The sequence below is a fragment of the Pogona vitticeps genome, chromosome 6, assembly GCF_051106095.1.
Source record: "Pogona vitticeps strain Pit_001003342236 chromosome 6, PviZW2.1, whole genome shotgun sequence".
Classification (NCBI taxonomy): domain Eukaryota; kingdom Metazoa; phylum Chordata; class Lepidosauria; order Squamata; family Agamidae; genus Pogona; species Pogona vitticeps.
The window spans coordinates 9,291,432-9,305,438 of record NC_135788.1 but is presented as its reverse complement, the minus strand read 5'-3'; the positions used below and the strand labels follow the sequence as shown (position 1 = coordinate 9,305,438).

At 37.6% G+C, this 14,007-nt stretch overlaps 1 protein-coding gene across 1 annotated transcript in view; it reads left to right on the top strand.

Moving 5' to 3' along the window:
• Positions 1–14,007, top strand: part of LMBR1 (limb development membrane protein 1) — a 73,701-nt gene that overhangs the window by 44,628 nt on the left and 15,066 nt on the right. Inside the window, exons 6-14 of the mRNA XM_020779719.3 lie at positions 524–650; positions 1,123–1,191; positions 2,466–2,530; positions 4,432–4,504; positions 9,078–9,158; positions 10,060–10,136; positions 10,363–10,440; positions 11,321–11,394; positions 11,645–11,735. Of these exons, the coding sequence (XP_020635378.2) occupies positions 524–650; positions 1,123–1,191; positions 2,466–2,530; positions 4,432–4,504; positions 9,078–9,158; positions 10,060–10,136; positions 10,363–10,440; positions 11,321–11,394; positions 11,645–11,735 (735 nt within the window). The remainder of the gene's footprint in view (positions 1–523; positions 651–1,122; positions 1,192–2,465; positions 2,531–4,431; positions 4,505–9,077; positions 9,159–10,059; positions 10,137–10,362; positions 10,441–11,320; positions 11,395–11,644; positions 11,736–14,007) is intronic.

Genomic DNA, 14,007 nt, shown 5'->3' with positions numbered 1-14,007 from the left:
ATTCCTTGGGTTTCAAAGAATGGTGGGCATTACTTGGTTTTAAAGAAGAAATCTAAGACTCTCAAAATACATTAAAAATACAAGTAATATAGTGTAGCTTATACACACAATAAACACAATGTGCTGCTTTTTATTAATCCTATGGTTCATGATAATTTTCTGTATTATCTCTTTCATTGAAAAGAATGGTAGATTCTGAGTTTTTCTTATTTTTGTAGCCTTTTTATTGTGGTTATTATTCATTTATAGAGATGTGCCATTTGTCTTTTTTTTTTTTAACTACACATCCCAACACACTCCATTCTGGGAGTTCTACCTGACAGACAGACACCTAAATGTGGCCCATCTGTGAGAAAGGCCTTAGCTGGATGGTTTCATTTTAAAAGCTTGCAAGGTTCCTCAACTCTGGTGAAGAACAAACAAAATAACTCTTGACCCGTCTTATGTCTCTGTAATTTGTATACAATGCCTTTGATTTTCTTTTCATTTGACAGTGTTTTAATTCAAATTATTTTTGTTACAGGGTATCAAAGCACGCATTCTGGAAACGCTTGTTATGCTCATTCTTCTTGCTCTGCTTATCCTTGGAATAGTTTGGGTAGCTTCTGCTCTCATAGACAAAGATGCTGCGAGTATGGAGTCTCTGTATGGTAGGAAGGCTTCACAAAGTTCTGTTTTTAAAGTACTAATGTGTGTAAATGGCATTTAGCTCTTAGCCCACTGTTACCTTACATTAAAAAAGTTAATTGCTTTATGTAAAACTTGTTATTTTCATCTAGTTATGTTTGCTGTAAAAAGGGCCAAGGGCCAAAATCAAATTGAACAAACTAAACTAAAAATGAATGTGCACAACAAACTCTGAAAAAGGATTGTCATAAGTCAGAATTGACTTAATGTCACATTCTTGTTGTTGTTGTTGTTAAAAAACGGAAAGCACAGTCAAAGTTATAAAAACACTGACTGGTATTATATAACTGATACAAGTTTTAACCAAAAACCTAAGTATCTCTTCTTCTCCTCCTCCTCCTTCTCCTTCTCCTTCTCCTTCTCCTTCTTCTACTCCTTCTTCTCCTTCTCCTCCATAAAACAGTGCATAAACTAATGTTACATTTTTATTTTCAGATCTTTGGGAATTCTACCTCCCCTATTTGTACTCCTGTATATCACTGATGGGATGTTTATTACTTCTATGTAAGTCTTAAAATAAATATAGAAGAGGAAATAATGTAATTTTAAAAGTGTTTTAGATAATTTAGTACAGATGTTTTTATCTTTTCATCCCAGCTATTTATTTAATGCCCTATTAGTGCGAATTCTCTCTTAAGTGGTTTGTGATATTCAAATCATCATTAAAAATGAAGAACTGCTTGTTAGCTCAGTGGTTTAGGTCTCTGGCTGTGGAGCCTGTGGTTTGATTCCCCACTGTGCCTTCTTGACAGGTAAAAACACTAATAAAAGGCATTTTAATCTAATTCTGTTGTTAGAGAGGGATGGCACCTGATGAACCTCAGTGGGAAGCTAGTTCTGGAGGGAAGAGGCCACAACTGAGAAAGTACAATTCCTGGTGTTAAAGCTCTTTTGGCCTCCTTAGACTTTTTAAAATCAATTAGTGGGTGGTATTGGTAACTGTTCTGTGGGAGAGATGCTGCAACATATATTGAGGTCCTAAACTGTTAAGGGCTTTATAGGTCACAACCAGCACCTTGAATTAGGCATGGAACTAACAGGTAACCAATGAAGATGTGCCAAGACATGGGACATGTGTTCATTTCTGCTGTTACCTGTGATTATTGTGGAAGCTGCATTTTAGACCTGTTGAAGTTACAGTACTGACTTCAAGGGCAGCCCTACACAGATTTATATAGTAGTCTTTTTAAGGCACTGTTGTTAGGCATTTCTTATCCAGGAAGGGATACAGCTGGGAAATCAACCAAAATTTATGAAAGGCACTCTTGGCCACAGCAGATATTTTCACCTCTGTAGAGAGAGTTGGGTTTCAGAGTACTCCCAAGCTGTGAACCTGGTCTTTCAGGAGGAGTGTAGCCCTTTAAAAGCCAGGTAAATATCCCTCTCATCGGTCTGAATATCCTCCAAACAGGACGATCTCTGTTTTCACTGGATTCAGAGAACTTAAAATTAAAGTATTGGGAATGAAGTTGCTTATGTTAACAGAACATTATCCTTATTCAGTTCCCAATATATTGCCAGTCTTGTACAGGCATGTGTTTATAACTATGCAGCATTTGATAGAGGGTATTGTTAGAAATTTCAACAGTGTGGTAAAAAATTAAACTACATCCAGTTTCTAATGATTGTCTTGTCTTGCTGCCTACAACTGCCTGTTCGCCATTGTCTCATTCAAACATAAGTATCTGATTTTAGTTTATTTAGTAAAAACTTCCAAATTCTGTACAGTGAAAATTGTTTTTGAATGTAGACTGGCTGATAAATGTCTTTCTCCATAGTATGTACACCAGTGGGACTTTCCCGGATGTTTACAGTGATGGGTCAACTCCTTGTAAAGCCAACAGTAAGTGCTGTGTGATTTCAGTGTAACAAATTCTAAGCTGGAATATGTGAAATGGACGAGGCTGACAAGTACAGTTATGTTGACTGATTTTAAGAACATCCCAGAATACCAGTCTGAGTTCTCTTGAATGCTTCTGTTTTAAATGCTAGGAGCTTGTTGTGTAATTCCACATGTGCAGCAGGAGTGAAGTCACTGGCAGCATCAGATTGCTACTAATTAGAGAGTTGTAATTATTATTTTTAATTTAGGAGTGCTGATGACTATTTGTCATTGAGCACACGTTGCATGTGTGATAGCCAAACATTCTTAAGGTAAGGTTTTGTTTTGTTTGATGGAGAATTTGTCCAAATATTACTGGACTCAAATTCTCATGAGCCTCAACTGTCATGAGCAGTGGTCTGGAACAACAGGGGTTTAGTTCAACAACATCTGGAGGGCTCCCCACTCTTCCATACAAATGCTAGGCTTACAGATAATTGTTCATACTTCAGATTTTTAAAATAAAAGCTGTGCTTACTATATATTTGCAGAATGGGAGATTTGGTCCTTTGCCACCAGCTTACGCCCCCACAAGTCTATATTTAATTATATGACGAGTATTGCATTGAATAATTTCCATTTGTATATATTTTAAAACAAGTATATTTGGGGTCTAGGATTAAAACGTGGCAGATGAAGCCATTTGCCTTGATGGTAAATGGTACTGCAGTTGTAGCAATCAGTTACATGAATGTGATCTAATTTATTTACTGTTACATGTGATCTCCTGAGGTTTATGGAAGCATACATTAAATGGCAGTCAAATAGTGGATCTATTAAATTCTGAAATTAAGAAAGCTCTTGGTACAGTCTTACTTGAATGTAGAATAATTGTTTTTAATATATCAAAGTATAAGCTTTTAAACTGTTAGAAATGGATGCATAATGTGAAACAACTGAGGGTCCTTGTGAGGGTTCAGTTCAGGGCTCCTTACTTGTTTCAAAGAAATCAAGAGATTTTTGATGTTTTGAAACAGGTGAAATATTTATTGGAGTATTTAACAAATAACCAGTGTCCATAACATGATTGCAACGCTTTTCTCCTTCCGACAATGGGTCTTTAAGAGGCTTCCAATTGTCATCTAAGAGCCAATTTCTCTCACAGGAGCTCCAGGGACCCAGCCAGTCAGTGAAGATGTTGGCGGCTATAGCCTGTCTCGCCTCACCTTCCAACAAGGGCACGGTCTCATCATCCCGGCCATCATCCCACATGGGGCATTCTTCTGGTGTAGGGTCCTTCCAGGGTCCTCCCTGTGGCCCTTCATCCTCATCTCGTCTATCCTCCATTCCAACCCCTCTCTCTTTTCTCTCTCAGCTTTCTTCTTTTCTTCTCTAAGCCTCCTTTTCCACTCTTTAGCCTCCGCCTCTCCCCAATAAGGCGGTCGGGGGGGGGGAATCTCCCTTCTTTTCCTATAATCGGCCTCTTCCTCGGACACTCTCAACCTCTCCCAAGCACTGGTCCATACCCACTCCCAGCCTGGCGGTAGCTGCTCTTCCTTCCTTTTTATAGGAAGGCTGTTCCCGCCTCAATCTCCACCCTCTTCCATTTCCCGCTATTTCTCCCTGAGCTCTTTCAATAGTTAGTCTTTGCATCTCCCCTTCTAGCTCATCCGTTTCTGTCCCTCGCTGCTCTGTCTTTTTAACTGTTGGGACAGATTGGGTTTATATCTCGTTCTCTTTGGTATGGAGGGCAAGTGAGATACCCCTCTCGCCTCCTGTCTCACAGTCCTTTTCACAGTTGGCCCAAATATATGGTTTATACTCACGTGACCTGCCCTAATTATTCATATGGTTTCATAAAACCTAGTTACGCATTTTTCCTCAGTAAATGCTTTATTTAATGTTTATATTTTTGAACTTAGATTCTTGAAGACCTGGATGAACAAATATATATTATCACCCTAGAAGAAGAAGCAATTATGAGAAGGCTAAATGGTAAGTATGTTTGATACTTATTGTGGTTCTCACTGCTCTTTCATCTACCTCTATATGGGAGTGAGATTTGGTAATTTTGTTAAAAAGAAGGTCAGGGAAAAAATCCTAAAGAGAGGTACATTGACGTAGACAGGCTGCCTGGGAGCACCAAACGTAATCCAGATATACTGGAAGGGAAATCTCACAACAATAACAAAAAGCCAAGGAAAAAAAAACACACAGAGAAAGAAAGGAATCCAAGATGGAAGAGTAGTTAAGGCAGCAGTCCAAGATGGAGGGCACCAGAAGCTCAGTAGTAAGTAATTCCACATGAAATGAATGAAGCAAAGAGTGCTTCTCATTGAGTTCCAGATGGTTTTACAGATTCAAAATTCCCTTGATTTGTGGTTGCCTGCTGAAAGCCCTTACATTGCTATTGGATGAAAACCTTCTTGGACTGTTGGACAGACAATTGGTGAAAGGGTAGCAAAAGGTTTTATGAAAGAAAATGAAAGAAACACAAAATTTTTGTGTATTCCTTTTTTGTAGATATGAATGATTTGTGTTTTAGTAAATGCTAAAAGTTTTTGGCTCTGTTTTGGTAAATGCTAAAAGTAATAAAACGGAGCCCCTTTTGCATTTCAATCAGTTTTTTTTGTTTAAGACATGGAAGATCTATCTCTAATGCGTATCTATATAGTATATTCTTGTTTTAGGTAGATAGTATGTAAATGGTTGCTCTTTGATCGTGGTTTGATGCACTGGGATTGTACTTATATGGCTGAAGGACAGAAATAAGGCTGCTGTCATAAGAACTGTGTATACTAATAACAACCAAATGCAATATAACAACAGTGAAACAATTTGATTTTCATACTGTATGGTAATTGCTAGTGATTGCCTTTTTGTAAAATGTTATAAGCATTTTAAGTACAGCAAGTTATAGTTTCTGTTTAAAAATGGCCTCTAGATGTTTAAGGCATCTGTTTCATAGCATACCTTTTAATGTTACCTATGACATAAAGGTGTGTTCAGTGAATTTCTTTGAAGCTGCAGTGGAGTAATTACAAATTCTGTGTTTGATGTTATCATGTAGCTGTTCTTGCTATATATTTCAAGTTGTTACAGTGGAGCTTATGAAATGTTTACAGTTTTGTTTTTAAAAAGTAACACTTTGATTCTTGTTTACAGTTCTCTTGGAAAGAATAAAATGTATTTCTGTTTGTATATTTTCCTATATCGCTGCATAGCTCTGGAATTTGTTTTAATTACTACAGTCACATACCTTTTTGTTGCAATACTCAGTGTAGCCTACAACAAAATGTTGCAGCATTGTTAGGGTTCAAGCTCAAGCTAGCTAGCCATTAAGAGGAGCTGTAGCTCAGTGATAGAGCACATGCACTGTATGCAGAGTGTTACTGGTTCTGTATGTGGAACCTTGAAGAATTTCTGCCAATTAGTACAGGGACAGTACTGAGCTTAACAGACCAGTTGCTATAACTCAATTTAAGCCAGCTGTGTATGCTCTCCTTTCCAGGAAATTCCTTTGTGGTTCAGCTTTCTCTCATTTTCTACCTCTGTGCCTACATAAATTAGCACTTTCTGTCAACTGAGTATGTTCCATCTTCATTGGGCTATTCTGAAATCCTTCTACATAGGAATGCCACAAAAGGTTTCTGTATGTCTCCAAAGATCTAGGTTCCCCTTGAGTCTCCTGACCTTTGCTTTTGCTACATAGATGGTGCCATTTGGCTACATAAGGAGAATTGGAGAATTGAGTTTGTAATTTTGGATATGTAACTTGCATATTACCTGGCAGCAGTTGAACTCATTGTTGGTGGAAGGTGCCTGCTTTTGATGTGGGAAGGAGGGCATGCACAATTATGATTAAGAGCTTTAGCAAATTGAACAGACATCACCCACCAATAGCTGAAAATGACCACCAATCCCTACTATAATATATAGTGTTGGCCCTCAGTGGTGTTCTGGTATAGTGTTGTTTACATCACCGGTGACACTTTGGGGAGGTAGTGTGTGCTGTTTCTGCCACAATTTTAAGTAATTCAGTTTATGATGGGACAGTGATTTGTCATGTGAAGGATATTTCTGATGGGCTCTGCATCACATTTCTGGCTCTGGAGGCCATACTACATGTTACAATGAATATTTTATTGCATTTTATGTATTTCTTCAAAAGATTTTTTTGTTATGTATACTATACAGAATTTAATGCAAACTCATTAAAAACATATACAGTGGACCCTTGACTTACAGACGGCTTGACTTACAGACTTTTTGAGTTACAGACTTCTCTGGCTGCAAAATTTAGGTTTGACTTGCAGACTGAGATTTGACTTACAGACCAGAAAAAAACCAAAATGGAACAAAAACGGCCTGTTACGGGATTAATTGGTTTTCAATGCACTGTAGGTCAATGGAGACTTGACTTATAGACTTTTTGACTTGAAAACCGCCTTCCAATACGGATTAAGTTCTCAAGTCAAGACCCCACTGTATCCTGGCTCAATTTGAAGCCCTCTCTGATACAACTTTAGGTTGTGAAAAAGTATCCTCAGATCTATAAACATTGGACACTAAAATATCAAAGAGGAACAACGGCTTTCTAAATGAAAAGCTCCCTGGGCTGCAAGGCCTGCAGAAAAAAAGCACTCAAGGTGGTATTTTGATAGAGGCTGTGGCCACTATATTATTACTAGTCATAGCTAGAGTAGCTCCATTTGAAGAATTGCTTAGTATTAAGTCACCAATCATGTCAATCCCCTTGAGTCAATGTGTCTACTGTACTTGGGACTAAGAAGGATATTAGTCCATGTGAAGCTGAGGCAAGCAACAACAAAGAGCATTAAAACTCTAGTGACTTGGATGAGTGCCTGAGCAAGGAAAATCTAAGGATTCACACTTTCCAAAGGATGGCATTGGGTTTCTGGAAACGATAAAAACTTTACAGTACCATGATTAGATACAGCCAGTAGTCCGTATAGAGTGAATATCAAGAAACACTATTAGAGCCATACAACATATGTTAATTACATTTCTGTTTTTGGCAGAAAGTCAGATGCTATCATAATAAAAGGCCATGGGAGCTCTGTCTAATCCTAAAAAGTTGGGGAAGCTTGGATAGTGATGATATTTTTTTGTAGCTGGAAATTTAATTCAGCATTATTTTTACTTCAGAGTTGTCTTGATGGTGTATGTCTAGCAATAAACTAAAACAAGATCACTGTTTATCTGTTTAATATTGCTCCTTTCCCCTAAAGATAGCCTAGTGTGTTAAGCACACTTGTGTCTTTAACCTGTGAATGTTTGCACTTGAAGTCAGTGGAGGAAAAAAATATCTACAGCTGCTAGTCTGTATTAACCTGTTTTACTGTGGATGAGACACTGGGATAGAAAAACTGTTTGTAGCATATTATATTTCAATGCCTACATCATTCCTACAGCAAAAGAATAAAGCTAGGATCTTCTTTATATTAAAAGGGAAATTTTGCCTTTAGCTATTAGTTTTCCTGAATCCAAGGACATGGGTGGGGCAGGATCAAAAATACTTATTTGATCAAAGTTATTGGCTCTGAAGGTATTCTAACCTATGTAAGAAAGATGAAAGGTGTTGTTTTTATTGCGCACTAGTAACAGTGTAATTTTGAACTAATTGGTGTGGAACTGCCAATCACCTACAGGGAATGCAAAGAGATACTCCTACAATTTCCTTTGAGGTACTGAAACATTATGTTGGGGCTGGAAGAAAAACAAAATAATACTGTTAAATTGACCTTAAATGAGCTGCTTTGTGGTTTTCTTGGAGAATCCCTTCTAATTTTTCATTACCAGTCTGAGCAAGTTCTGTCTACCAGTTTGATTTATTGACTAGACGATGCAGACACTAAACTTTTGTTTGAAATAAAGTTGAGAGACTGTGATGCTCCAAATAGTTTGTGCCATCTTTCAGAGATCTGATTTGATCACTCTCAAAAGTTGCCACGCTCTTTGGAAAAAGCATTTGGATTAACATTATCCTATTATTTTTTTCAAGAAAGTTGTATGAGCTCTCATTTCTTGTCAGTGTTAGTGTTACAGGTTGTATATATTTCCCATGTTAACTGTGACTGGAGATGTAGTGAGTATCCAAATAGCTGTTGAGAATAACAAGAAGCCATCTTAAGTTGAGTGAGTTTGCTTCCCCACAGATACTTTTCAAGGTCTTTTGTAGCTTTATTAACCTTGTCTGTTAACCTTATAGCTTGGGATGTCAAGGAATTCTGTGCTTTTTCTTTTCTGTATGCAAAATGCTTGTAGAGGAGTTTTCTTCTACTTCGTGTTTCCCTTTAAATTAGAATAGAATTGATAACAGGTTTGAAATGACAAATGGTCCCCTCATTTTAGGGGCAGATTCTTATATAACTTTCCAGATGATTGAAGCTTCTAGCAGCATAAATACTAGCACTTCAGGTGTTCCACTCTAGCCATTACGCTGTGCAATTGCTGGGAAAAAAGTGTACCAGTTCACCCCCACAGTGCACCAAAAAGCAAGACAAATGCCTGTATGAATGAACCCTCGGTCATTGTTTTTGCACAGGAATGTCTTCACCGGTGGAATACAACACAAAAAAGCTGGAGCAGGAGTTACATAATGTGAAGAACATGAAGACAAAATTGGGTAATTAGATCAGTCGTTTTGTATGATGTCCCATGTTACAATTAGGTCAGTTTCTAGAGTATCTGAGAAATAATTTCTACAGAAATATTTTATTAAATGTTTTTACCACTACGTTTTGGTATAAACAGCAAGAAGTCTTGTTAATTTTAGAAAATTTTATCTTCAGGAAATACTTATTTATAATTTTGAGGTTTTTCTCTCTGTTTTCTTCATTAATATCTCTTGTGACTATGGTTCAGTAATCATGTTAAGAACATATGAAGGGCCTTGCTGAAGTAACATGTGTAGTCCGAAATGTTTGGTAGACTTCCCAAAAGAAAAGTTTTTTTCCAAAGTTACATATAAAGTTACATGTGAATCTGTATTTTTATTTTTCAACCAAAAAATAAAAATGTATTTTTCATTTATTTAGATGATGGCTGTTTCCCATAAATATTGAAAACCTCTATAAGGCAGCCTGAAACAAGTAACCAAGAACTGCATGTAGTATGTTGGTTATTGGAATGTACCATGTCAGATTCCAGGCGATAGACCTGCTGTTGAAATGTTCTCCCACATAAAGTGATTGCACAGAAAACTAGCTTCCTGGGAAGGAACATGCCAAAGAGATAGATAGTTGAAGTTGCTGCCACCGAAAACACCTCTTCCAAGCTATTGGCAGTAATGACTGGAATAACATAATACTCACAATACACATGTTTGTTAAAATCTAGTGAGTAAGATCATTGTAAGTCCATATATCCAGGTGTAGATTAGGACACTAGCCTTGAGTTTCTGCGGTGGAACAGCTTACCAACTTCTTGGGGCCATGTTTAATTCTGTGATTGAGAACATTTAAGAAATAAGAATCAACTGCTTGTACCTCAAGCCATCTTGACTTTACTTACCTTTGTCTTAAAAGAACGTCGGAAAAAGGCTTCTGCATGGGAGAGGAATCTTGTCTATCCAGCTGTAATGATACTACTGCTAATTCAAACGGTAAGCTCTAATTTCCTTCTGTTCTTGAGACTTACCTGTCTGATCTTTCCTAAATTTGTGAACAGATGTATAAATTGCTGTTTCATTGCCTCCTTAAGCCATTGGAAGTATATTTTCTTACCTGGGTCAAAGCATTTTCTTTTACATCTCAGAAACACCAGCCAGAATGAAGCAGAGTAAACATTCTAAGTCCTTCAATGAATGGATATTTGTTCCTTTTTTGCAGGCAATCTCAGTCCTCTTAGTTGCCTGCAATATTCTTTGCCTGTTGGTTGATGAAACTGCAATGCCAAAGGGATCAAGGGTAAAGTATTTATCTTTTGTGGTGTTAAATAGGACAAAAGACACATTAATGGTACATTCCATTCCATGCCTACTCAGAAATAACAGATCTGTTCCCAGCAATGGAGCTTACTTCCAAGAATGTTGATCTAGGATTGCAGCCTGAATGTTTTGTTCCAAGAGGAATGATTCCTGCCTTGAATTTGGTTTTGACATCAGATATGAGTCATAGGTCTTTGCATAAAATCCATATTCCAGAGGTACTTCATACATGCTTTGGGGCATAGAACATGTCTCAGTAGAGAATAAGAAATGTTCTCAAGCACCATGTTCTGAATGATTAGCCTTTGGGCACAGACTAGCAATGCAAACAACTGGATTTTTGTTCATTGTGACCATGATAGTTCTTGCTGTTTAAAAAAGCTGCTCAAAATGACTTTTCTTTTCAGCATTTAGGAACATATCGATCACAAGGGTCAATGAAACTCCAGTTTCACACACAGTTTTGTTACTATGGCTTCATTAGATTGTGTTGAAAGTTTTGTATTATTTTGTTTAAATGCAGATTTTTGTTTAGGAAAAATGAATTTGTTCAGTAACTCCAATAGTAAATAAGGCAAGTTGCTTTTAAAATGTCCTCCATTCCCCTTCTAGTTTGCTTGAATGCAGTTAAGTTACTTGTGTATGTTGGCATTGGCCTGACTCTTCATGAGTGTGGTAATTTCTGATGGATGGGCTAAAGCAGACATTCTGGTGGCAGAAATGTCCAGAATGTTTTTCTTCTTCCCTGCAGTCTTTCTGATGTTTTGTTTTTCATATGCCAGCTGATGGCACTCATCCTCTCTGTAGGCAGAAAAGAATAATGTCCTCTAATATTTTTTAATTTTTTCTTATTCCTGCAGGGGTCTGGCATTGGAAATGCCTCATTGTCCACATTTGGTTTCGTGGGAGCAGCACTCGAGATCATTCTGATTTTGTATCCTTTCTTCCATTAGCCATTCTTACCTGTTAATAACTGTTCTGCCTAATTTTTCTAGGGTGCTGCTAATTTACTAAGATACTTGTCTAGAAGAGGGGAAATGACAGGTTAGCCATTCCCATGCAGTTAAAAGTGGTTGCTGTTTCTTGCTTCTGCCCCCTCCCTCACCCACTCTGTGGTGCATATGGGCTTCCAGGAGTCTGAAACTTGCGTTGTTTAGGTCTTCTTTTTCCCTTAATTCTCACAGCTATCTTATGGTCTCTTCTGTTGTCGGCTTCTATAGCCTGCGCTTTTTTGGAGATTTCACTCCCAGGAAGGATGACACAACCATGACAAAGGTAGGCAAAAAGTCTGGCTTGGTTATATTTTCTTCTCCTTTTCTCTTTCTGCCACCCAAGACAACCCTGGCTTTCTCAGGTTGCAAGTGCTGTGGATGGCTTTTTAGTGGTGATTAGTATTTGCAACTTGTGAAAACAAAATAGAAGATATTTGGACTGCTGAATAGGGTTGGATGAGAGATGGAACGGAAGAAAGGAAGTGTCCTATTTAATTTGCATGGCGTCCACTCGCTTTGAAAAAGCCTAGAACTATGGAGCTTTTTAACTAACCATAGAAAATTTGATGATGATCCCACTCCCCTTTCCTAGGGGAATGTATTGCTAATGAGTAACTTTGATTGTGCAAACTATACTTTTGCGACATGTTTGCAATGCAAAGAATTTGGTTGCATCAAGTAATAGAGGCAGATTGATTAAATTCGAATAAGTAGGAAGTGGTTTTGTTCAGCAAAACATTCTGAAGCTATTTTGACTTTTATGGGTGGCTTTAGAAGGACCTATGATGTGATATACTCTAAAAAAAGTGTTCTTATTAATGAGTCTTAATTACACAGCCAGAAGGAATTTTGTTTAACTTAACACATTTTAAAGAATTCCCTCTCTACTTTTGTAGAAGTCTTTTTGTATTCAAAGAAACAAGGGGAGGAGGGGCTTGCCCTCATCTTGTCAGGAATTCCTGGAAGTGGGAAAGTAAACAAAAGCGTAGAAGACACTTGATTAAAACTGTTGAGCAGTCTCCATTATGTTTGCTCAGCTTTGCATTTACAGCATAGATTTGCAGTCTTTTAATTTCTTTTGGAAGAAGCTCTCAAAATTTATTTTCCTTTGTTTGAAATAGTGCAGTGGTATTTCTTTGATGCAATTATTTATATCCTACCTTTCTCCAAGGCACTTTGCAACCAACATTAAGAAATATACTTTTAAAAAAAATTGGTGGCAAATGATGATAGATGGCCCTGTGGGGTGAGGATTGAGTCCATGTAGATGGGATTACGAGATTTGTTTTGCCTGAGTCTCTTGTTCTAGATTTTCCTTTTAGTATGAGGTATGAAGTATCTGCTGCACAGATTAATTTATTTAATTCATTTAAAATATTTTTACTTTACCTTTCTTCTTTAAAAAGATCCAGGCAGCTTTTACATCATTAAAAGACAATATTTAAAGCTAAAAACAGCAAGCATACAAATACTAAAAAGAATCAAGCAAATACCACACTAAGAAAAGGTTAAAGAATAGCAACACCCAAAAACGCATTCAAAACAGTAAGGTACAACAATCCATTAAAAAAAAAAACGCACTCAGGCAGCCAGTCACACAATCAGGGTCATAGAATAATAGAGTTGGAAGGAGTCCATGAGGCCGTTGAGTCCAATCTCTTGCTCAATACAGGAATCCAAATCAAAGCAGATCTGACATATGCTTGTCCAATTTTCTCTTGAATGCCTCTAGTGTTGGGCAGTGTTCACCACTTCCCCAGGTTTCATTATTGTACTGCTCTGTAACATTTAAAAAGATTTTCTTGATACTCAGCTGAAATAAGGCTTCCCGTAGCCCATTATTATATGTCTTGCATTCTGGAATGATCAAGAACAGATCCTGCCCCTCTGCTATATATAACATTCAGTTAACATGATCAAAACGGATGACAAATGTGCAACATAAAGTATATATCATAGGTGCCAACCAAATCTTAAGACTTCGTTTCTTTCTTGAGTTTGCAGAGGTAAGAATACATAGCTGCCTTTAACTAATCTTCGAGCACAAATCTACTCCAGTACTGGTTCTTCTTTGTGGTCTCTGTGAATCACACCCTGGGTGATCCACGCCTGTGCGAAGCCTCATCAGAAAGTTCTAGAACTTCTGTGGTAGCAAAAAGCACATTAGAATAAGGCCCCTCCTCCCCTTTCAGTTTCTTTTGACCGCCGCGTTTAGAGCCTCATAGTTCTGCTTCTGTGAGTAAAAGAGAGAGTTTATTCTTGATTCCTTCCTGTTATCAATCTATTTTCCTTCAAACTTTTAGATCACATTCATTATCATCAGAATTTTTTTCCTTTCGGCTCCGCTCACCCCCCGGCTGCAGTGTCGTGGTATGGTTAAACCGGCATTTGTTCCCTGAGATTCTGGAAAGACTTACTAAAAGAACAGCTGCAAGACATCACAGCTGTAGCTGATAAGAGACATTGTATATAAGGCAAAAACGCCAGTACTTGGTGTGGGTTAATGTTGGTGAAGAGTTACGTGTGTAGGAGTGTTCGTTTGCTGTTAACTGCTG